General features: G+C 41.1%; 1 protein-coding gene across 1 annotated transcript; it reads left to right on the forward strand.

Moving 5' to 3' along the window:
• The first annotated feature begins 74 nt into the window (after positions 1-74).
• LOC129182188 (GRB2-related adapter protein-like) lies at positions 75-10013 on the forward strand. The gene is made up of 5 exons (XM_054777980.1): positions 75-386; positions 465-562; positions 1771-1890; positions 7817-8129; positions 8201-10013. The coding sequence occupies exons 1-5, from the start codon at positions 309-311 to the stop codon at positions 8378-8380; spliced, it is 789 nt and encodes a 262-aa protein (XP_054633955.1). The 5' UTR covers positions 75-308; the 3' UTR covers positions 8381-10013.
• Positions 10014-10189: the final 176 nt, after the last annotated feature.

Raw genomic sequence — 10189 nt, forward strand, 5'->3', positions numbered from 1 at the left:
TTTTAAGCATCATGTTGATGTATGCGGACATGAGCTTGAGTCAGAGGAGGCAGTCGTGTTCACGTGTTCTCACACACACACACACACACACGCACACACACTAAGTCAGTCACATGGATGAACAGAGGGACACGCATAGAGAAAGTCTCCTCATTAACTAATGAGCAGCAGCACACACAACAGATTATCTCATCCCACAATCCACTTTTTCTCACCTCACTGCACTCTCCTCACACTGCTGTCATCTCTCGTCGTTGATGAAGTGAAGAGTCCTGCTGGTGGCTCATCTCTCCTCTTTTGGCTCCAACATGGAGGCGGTGGCACTTTTCTCCTTTGCAGCATCCGAAGCAGACGAGATCAGCTTTCAGAAAGGGGACATCGTCAAGGTAAGTCTAAAATGTGCCATGGGGTCATCATTATAATGCAAATAATTTTTAATAATAATTCATGTGTGTTGTCTTTAGGTGACAGAAATGGAGGAGGATTCTTGCTGGTTCACAGCAGAGGTTGAAGGCAAACGAGGCTACGTGCCAGAGAATTATATTTCCCTTCTCCCACATCCGTAAGAAACATTCTATACTCGTTTACTGTTCAGTAACTTACCCTGTGTCACTGACTGGTCAATATTGTGCAAGGGACCTTATTTGGTAACTTTAAAGTTGAGTAACTACATGGCAATAGAAGTATGTGATCGTTTCCTTAACTAATCCGTGAAGAATAATCAAATATAATGAAAATAAGGTTCATTATACTGTATAACAGGGGTGTCCAAAGCCCACCCCAGGAACAAATTGCGAACCTCAACTTGTTTTTGAATTGGCCTTTGGCATATTCCAAAAATAAAATTAAACATAAGACCATTATAAGAGGAGGATTTGGACCACTCAAAAAATCTTCAATGTTAAATAACTGTTTTGGATGTCAACAACTTTGGATTGATTTTTGTGTTTATCAATCAAAACATCTAAAAATATGATCAAGTAATTCAGTTGAAGATGTATGACATGATCATTTTCTAGGGTTAAAACGTTGTATTGTATTACTAGCAATGCAGGTTTAATTATAGCTGCATCATCCTCCCATAATAATTTCCGTGCTTTGAATAGAATTGATTGACTTTCCAATCCACAAAAAAGAGGAAAAAATAAAGATAGATTAATGGGAAAATTAGTTAAAACAATAGATGTGTATAATATACTGTACTATAAAACTCAAGACTATATCTATTTATTTTCATTCAATGTATTTTATTTTAAATATAAATGATTGCCACACCAATTCACTCATTTATTTTAAATTTAATATTAAATATATATTTTATATATATATGTATTATTTACAAAAATCTAGAGAGTGATCAGATAAACATTACATTGAGTAAGTGTCCTTTTTTGGGTCATATGCATGCAAATAATACCATATCATTGGCCGCAACAAGATATAACTGCACCAGCTCAGGGAATCCAATACGACAGCTGTATCAAAAACCATGCACTTGTACTCATACTCGGAGGTGTTTCTAATAATTTGACCGGCTTAGGTAGCCATTATGTTTGATGCTGTGCAGTTGTACACCACTGCACAACCCCGATATCAAATATTGTGACATGATTACCTCTCTGATAGTGCCAATCAAAACATGAGCAATATGAGCAGATTTGGATACAGCTCTTGTAATGTGTGTACATGTACCTAATAAAACGGCCTGTGACTGTACTGTACCATCCTCGCCTACCTGCTTGCCTGCCTGCATGTTGTTGCTTTCTGTAGGTGGTTTGCAGGACGGGTGTCGAGACTGGAGGCGGAGCGGCGTCTACACTGGCAGGACAGCGGTGTGTTTGTGGTGAGGGAAAGTGAGTCAGCTCCCGGAGAGTTCTCTGTCTCCGTTAGGTAAGCTCAGACATGCATAGTCCATCATCAGCCTACATGAGGGTCTTTTTTTTCTTCTTTATTATAATGTTATTACTGTGTACTGTGTTATTGCTATGTTACTACCAATATGTTTGCATTGCCTGAGTGTCCGCATGAGTGAAGATGTAAATCTGAGGGGTTTTAAAAGTGTTGTGTAAAATAGAGGCACTTTGTTCAATTTGTTTCCATGCCACAGAGCGCATTGGCAACTTGCAGCATCCCTGTGTGTGTGTGTGCGTGCGTGCGTGCCACTTAGTGTGAGCGTATATCTAAATATATTCCTCAAGAATCCATTTTAACTAAAAATATCACATCCGAACGGACAGCAAGTGTGGGTGTGTGCGTGTGGAGGAGGAGGAGGAGGAGGAGGACGAGGAGGAGGAGTCATAATTTGGGTCACCAAAGTGACGTTGGGCCCATTTAATCATTGAGGGAAAATGAAATGTGTTCAATAATCAGGGCCATTACATAAGAGCACTAAGGTCTTGTAATTAATGAAACACAGGTACGTTATGCAATTGACACATGTCAGAGGCGTACATGTACGGTGCATTATGTTGTGCATGTATGAATGTTTAAAGGCACAACATCTGCCTGCCCATAAGAGGTCACGTGTGCTTTATTTATATGAACATTCAGCAGCCACCATATTGCCACACAGCGTAATACCAAGACATGTCAACAGAGGGCAACAGTGCTCCAGCAAGAGCCTTGCGAGACAAGTTTAATAATCACCGTTTCTCGCAACATTTAGTCCATCCAGAGCCGTGAAGATCTAATTAAATTTGACTGAAATTTAAGTTACTAATGTATGCTAACACACACATATGGACTACTTCATGAAGGCATTGTGTCAAAGCGGGTACCTTAATTAATTTTCCTATCAACTCTCTTAACACCCTCTTATAAACCCAGAGCACCTACAGTACCTGTATGTAGGGTAAGGTGTGGTAATGTGACACATCGGGTAATATGAGACACCCCCTATATTTAGGCAAAGGAACACATTTGTGGTCATGTGACCATGATGTTTTCAAGCCCCCTTCATTTCCCCCCTGGCTATGAAGAAAAGAACCTCATGATGATTTGATTAGCATGTCTTTTTGATAAAAATATGTCTTTTGCATGTAAAAGTAACATTTCTTCCCATCAACTTAATCAAAGTTTGTTTCAAAGCAAATTGATTGAGTTGGGACAACTTATATTTCATACATATTCATGAACTACCATTGTGGAAAACTCTGTGTTTGACGCTAGTTGAAGATTAGCCTGAAATGCTAGAAAGGGTGTTTTTTCTAAAAAGGTGGCTGTGTGGTGAAGTGAGACAAATACTCTGGGGTAAAGTGAGACGTGTCTCAGAGAACTTAATTTCAGTCTGAAACATATTTTAAGGAAATATTACTTTACATTTGTCACATTTTTTATGTTTATAGCTATTGTACAGAAGCCATCATACAGACAACCTGGGGCAAAGCATCCCTTGAGGAGATGGAGAAGGCAGCCCTGAGGTCAAGGCAAGAAAGAAGGATAGGAATATAGACACGTTGAAACAACTAGTTGACCAGTTTCATAGTCTCAATCCACTCAAGTGTCGCCAACTGGCATGTGAATATACAGAAAAAAACAATATCCCTGGCCCTGACAATTGGACAACGAACCAATGTGCAGGTAGGCTAGGGTATGCAAGAGATCACGTGATTGTGTAGGTTAATTAACTAATGTTGCCACAAAGCTTCTGAGTCCCAAAGTGCTCTAGCTGGCTGTAAGGGCCCTGTATTCCACCCCAGAGTAGTAATACCTGGGTAATGTGTTCTAATCCAACTGGTTCTGTCATTTGAATGTTCACTGCCCTTCTATTCCAGCAAACAGAACTGTTGTAATGACAATTATCCAACATTACAATTTTTCCACTCATTTCAGTGCTGAGAAAAAATGTGCTTATTAACCAATCCCCATGATTCTGTTGCTAGTCTGACATTAGCTCTAGAATGACTAGCTGTCAGGTTAGCTGTCAGGAGTCTTACTGCTACAACATGTGTGGTTATGGTAGTTTTTTAGGGGGGAAAGTAAGTGTATCACTTTAAACCCTTGATTTTTCTGGTCCGTCTCACTTTACACCAGGTCTGGGACAAAGTGAGACACTTGACCACTTTTTTTTTTTTTAAACAATCATATTTCCACTACCCTTTGTCCTAAACACATTCTGATGATTTGTGTTTCTAGAAAACACCCTGAATTAATAATAAATATGCAAATTTTATTGTTATATCATTTTAGCTTGCCTGGAGGGAAGGAAATGAAAAAAATGTCTCACATTACCACACCTTTCCCTATGTACAAGTATATACTGTACAGTATATGTACACTCCTGATCAAAGACCAGTTGAAAAATTGCTAGAATTTGCATTTTGCACATTTAGATCTTAATGAGGTTTTAAGTAGAGCTACAATATTCAAAAACAAGAAGGGGGAGTGAGACAAAAAAGAATTGGAGCTTGTAGTTTAAACTTGTTTTTGTTGTTGTTTATCACCTGATCAAAAGTTTAAGACCACAGGCTATAAAAGCCAAAATCTGCTCAATATTTTCATTTTCTGTCAGGCATTGACACTGTCATGCCCTCCTGACGGCTAAAGCTAAGAAGCGTGGTGGCATTGTGGAGCTGCATAAGCAAGGCCTCTCGCAGCGTGCCATTGCAGCTCAGGTTGAGCGCAGTAAATCAGTCGTTCTACATTTTGTGAAAGATCCTGAGCATTATGGAACAAAAAGGTCAAGTGGTAGACCCCAAAAAATCACACCTGATTCTGAGCTGGAGGATCCGATTAGCTGTCCATCAAGACACAGGGCGGTCTTCGACCCACATTAAGGCCCTTACTGGTGCCGACTGCAGTGTAATAACCATCAGATGGCATCTGCGGGAAAAGGGTTTAAAAAACAAAAAAGGAATTCAAAGACCTCGTCTCCTTCAACGCCACAAAACTGCCCGTTTACTTTGCCAGGGAGCATCAAACATGGGACATTGAAAGGTGGAAACAAGTTTTATTCTCTGATGGGAAAAATGTAACCTTGATGGTCCAGATGGCTTCCAACATTACTGGCATGACAAGGAGATCCCACCTGAAATGTTTTCTACCCGGCACAGTGGAGGGGGTCCATCATGATCTGGGGTGCTTTTTCATTCAGTGGAACACTGGAGCTTCAGCTGGTGCGGGGTCGTCAAACGGCGGGTGCTTATGTGCAGATGTTGCAGCGGGCATCCCTCATGACTGAGGGCCCTCGTCTGTGTGGTAACAGCTGGGTTTTTCAACAGGACAACACTGCAGCTCACAATGCTCGCTTGACCAAGGACTTCTTCAGGGAGAATAACATCACTCTTTTGGACCATCCTGCATGTTCCCCTCATTTAAATCCCATAGAGAACATTTGGCGATGGATGGCAAGGGAAGTTTATAAAAATGGCCATCAGTTCCAGACAGTTGATGCCCTTTGTGAAGCCATCTTCACCATTTGGATCAATGATCCCACTAGCCTCCTGGAAACACTTGCATCAAGCATGTCCAAACCCATTTTTGAAGTGATTAACAAGAACGGCGGAGCTACTCATTACTGAGTCCTACTGTGAACATTTTTTGTTATGGTTTGGAGAGTTTTTTGCTATTTTTTGAGCGAAGGTCTTAAACTTTTGATCAGCTGATAAACAGCCTATTTCAGTTTAACTGTTGTTTTCAATAAATTACTTTTTCAAAATGCTTTTTGTCTCGCTCCCCCTTCTTGTTTTTGCATATTGTAGCTCTTCTTAAAACCTCATTAAGATCCAAATGTGTAACATGCAAATTCTAGCAATTTTTCAACTGGTCTTAAGATTTTGATCAGGAGTGTATGTATGTACTGTATATATTTATTTACATAAGTACAAAAGTAACTCCCTATTTTAAAATACTTATAATTTATTCGTATGTTGTATTTATATGAGAGATGAAATCTGGCCAGTTATCAGTACTTGGGGAGAATATTAAGGATTTAATTTCCATGCAAGATGGCGCTCCTCCACATTTTGCTATTGTTCGTGAATGGCTGAATGCCCATTTCCTTGGGAGATGGATGGGTCGTCGCGGTCCGCAGGAGTGGCCAGCCAGAAGTCCTGACTTAACAGCCTGCGACTTTTTTCTTTGGGGTTGGTTAAAGGAGCACGTCCATTCTACCAAACCAACGACTTTGGAAGAACTTGAACGGCGAATACGAGAAGTTATGTCTTCCATCTCGCAAGAGTTCCTTGTGAAATCAGTCAATGCAGTTCCCAGGCTTGAGAAACTGGTGGCAAATGCTGGCGCCCATATCGAATTTTAAATAAAACTCCATGCAATACACTTCCTTCTCATGTTCAGCAATAAATTACAAGTACTTCAAAATAGGGAGTTACTTTGTTAGATTTGAACAGTGACAGGCATTGAAGTGACATAAGCACACGAAAATCAACTAATCAGTTTCACAACATAAAAGATGTTTTTAATGCTGTAATTGGGAGAGGTTTTTTTTTCAACCGAGGTGTATCATGTCTGTTTTTTTTTAGATCAAAGGATTGTACAAAAAGTAGGCAAATGGAATGGATGCTACACACCTCACTATAAGGCAATAGAAACATGTGATTTCTCCAGGCCAATCAATAAATACAGGGCCATTTCTAGCCTTGTGCTCACCCTAAGCAAGATGCTGTTTGGGGGGCCCCTAGTTTGTCAGTCTATGATGCAGAGATATCTAAGCCTTACTTCCACAAAGATGCCACAATTTATTACACCTCATGAACAAAACAGGCTGCAGTTCTAGTGAAACATCTTAAAGGGATAGTTCCGATTTTTGCATGACATCCCCATCAGCAGTGTTGTGCATCAACAGTGACTTTTCCCCCACTTTGTCCAATGAGCCAAGTTGTGGTCGGTTTTCGGTGTTGAGGAAAGTAATTCCGGCTAGTTGGTGGGGTCACTTAAGTAAAGAGTTTTGCTTCTCAAAACAATATGCATTCATGCTGGTCGACGCTGAAGCTGGACCCACAGACGTAGATGTGAGTAGACTATACCTATATTCCTATACCTATATAGTCAATTCCAATTTTTTTGCTCATAAGTGACCTGTATCTGATTTTCTCATGTCGGTGTGAACAGCGCAATTCCGATTTTTCCAAAGGCGTCATTCGTATGTGGATATACATCCACACGAATTATGTATGCGATGTGACTGCAGGATGAACGGTCAGGTCGCATATAACCGACCTATACGTCATCGAAAGGCGTGTATTGCCGTGCTTACAGAGACTTTAAAGGTACTCACAGATGTAGGCAGTCATCGAAATGCATGGTTTATCGTGCAAAACTTGGATGAAGGTACTCACCAATGTAGGCAAAAGTTGTTCTCATCCGAAAATGATTCTTAAAAGGTGTTGGCAAAGCAGCTCTTGTTGGTGTCTCACCACTCCTGCCTCAGACATCCACCAGATAAATCATTGTTGATATTTATTGTGAGGAATCATCAACACGATCAGTGGCTTCCCATAGATGAATATCATTAATTATTAATAATATATAGTTTAAGGTAAATTGAGCAAATTGGCTGTTTCAGAAGTGTGTATCAAACTGGTAGCCCTTCGCATTAATCCACACCCAAGAAGTAGCTCTCAGTTTCAAAAGGATTGGTGACCCCTGATCTAGTAGGAGACGACTAGCGACAGCGAGAGACTTGTTTGAAGGAGATTAATGTGTGTCTGCCTTTAAGTGGATCAGTGTTGACACCTAGATTACAAGTCTAGTGTGACTTTGGAGCCCCACTCACATGTTGCCATCCATCAGAGGAAGGAATGAGAAAAAGAATAAATGTCCTCTTGTCTTCACGGTGTCTCACATTTCTTTGTCGCAGCTATGGTGACCGGGTGGAACATTTCCGAGTACTTGAAGGTGGCGGTCAGTACTGCATCTGGGACGAGACCTTTTGCTCCCTGAACCGCTTGGTGGACTTCTACAGGAGTCACAGCATCGCAGTGGAGAAGGTGGTCTGCCTCAGAGACCCTCCCTCAGACATATCGCCTCACTCTGGGTCGCACTTTGGATGTAACCCTTATCCCAACCCTTATAAAAGCACCTCTCTGGAGTCCCTGCCCTCAGCCCGCCTCCAAGGCCCTCACCCCCTGAGAGAGTCGTCTTCCATTCAGCTGCTGGAACACGTTTTGGGGGTATGGCCACTTGAAGTCTTATCACCTTGCAAAAAAAACAGCAGTTTGACGCCGCCTGTCTTTTTCTGTAGAAACCTCGACTGGCTCATGCCCTGTGCGACTATGTCCCATCGCACACCGCCCACCTCCACTTCCTCCGTGGTGACATAATCGACCTCCTGGACTGCTCCAGCTCACGGTGCTGGAGAGGACGCTGTCACGGGCGAGTTGGGGTCTTTCCGCCGCAGTGCGTCCAACCGCTGTACCACTGACAGCATATGATATCAAACCCTCACTCTGTGTCACTGCCACGCAAACGCCATGGCTCCCCCTAGTGGGTGAACCAGTAATCAAACAATACAATGGAACCTCGCAAGTAGGTCTAACGGTGGTCACCCGCACAATCCGGCCCTGCACCAACCCAGGTCAACCAACCCTCACCAAATGAGTTGTAAGCAGCACTAGACCACGAGCCAAAAGGCCGCGCTGTCAAATCATCCAGAGTGGCTCGTCAGGGAGTGAGGCTCATACTTTCACACAGTCACACGAGCTACCATCTGTTACACAGGGGTGTCCAAAGTGCGACCCGGGGGCCATTTTCACCCCACAGCTTGTTTTTTTTATTAGCCCTGGTCATGTAGTAAAAATAAAATACAATAAGTCCTTATTAATGAGCTATATTATTGAGATATATTATTAGATATTACACTAATTTGCTTTGTCACCTATGACACAAAGCTAAGATGTTTTGTTCAAATAGCTTCGCATAAATTGACCTAAATTTGATTGGTTTAAGCATCTTTAATGCACACACATTTATCCAAGTGACCCCTGCATCCTTCAGTTTCTCCGTATGCGGCCCTCGGTGGAAAAAGTTTGGACACCCCTGCTCTAAAATACTGTATAAGTACAGTACCGTAGCATAAAATGGTGGATATGACATCGACTTACCTCCATTAAGCAGCATTTTTTTAATTTTTGCAACCTCACAATGGGTGGTAACGGAATAAGAATCTTCTTTAACTATGTGTGGTGTCACTAGATGACAAGTGTTTTATTTATTCATTCATTCATTTTCTATACTGTTCAATCCTCATTGGGGACACGGAGGTATGCTGGAGTCTATTGCAGCTGACTTTGGGCAAGAGGCGGGGTACAGCGTGGACTGGTCTCCAGCCAATGGCAGGGCACGTATAGGCAACAATTCACACTCAAGTATTTTATTATTTTTATCTACTGATGTTAACAGAAGTTAACTTCTTTTTACACTTGTACGACAAGCAGGAATGTTGTTACCGAAAACATTCCCTGCACTGTTAATCAAAATTTTATGATGGCACTTTGACAGTGGAACAGATTATTTTCCTGTTCCATTGTTTCCTACAGGACAAATAGCACTTAAATTCAAACCAATCAAGAGGTTGATCAGCATCCTGTAATCGATTTCTTGTTGAAATTGGAGGTTCCGCTGTATTGTATTGTAAAGTTTCTGCTTCCTTTTCGTGTGTTCCAAGTGGTTTGACGTGGGAGGAGCCCGGTTAGCCAATGTGTCACATGTCAGCGCACCATTTGAATTCTATGCAGTCATTGTTGAAGTATCACTGCGGTCAGACCTTCAGTCTTATCAGGCAAACATGCCTTATATTTTTCCAAAAATGTGAATACCTAACAATGACTTTTTAAGCATTGCACAGACTTTTAAATGATGAAATCTGATTGTTTCATATTTTGTTGGCGACTCGTGAAAGCAACATGCCAAGTAAAGGAGATACAGGTATATACAGTATAGTATGGTTAAATAGTTTTAGGGATATGTTGCAGCCCTCATGTGAACTGTTGTGTATTTTGATGCTATCCTCCTTTTATCAAGCTTTTACTGGAAATATGAATAAAGAACTGTATTTTACTTGCCATATTGTCTCTTCCTCGTGAATGCATGCAAGGTAAAAAAAAAAAAAAAATTAAGTAAATACTATGTAGTTATCTAATTTTCTGTGTAGCTTGTGAGTGGTTCATCATAAAAACAGGCATAAGTTTCATAATGTTTAATAATGGTCACGATGTCTTGCTCTGTCAACCCA

This window comes from Dunckerocampus dactyliophorus, chromosome 6 (assembly GCF_027744805.1).
Source record: "Dunckerocampus dactyliophorus isolate RoL2022-P2 chromosome 6, RoL_Ddac_1.1, whole genome shotgun sequence".
Lineage (NCBI taxonomy): Eukaryota > Metazoa > Chordata > Actinopteri > Syngnathiformes > Syngnathidae > Dunckerocampus > Dunckerocampus dactyliophorus.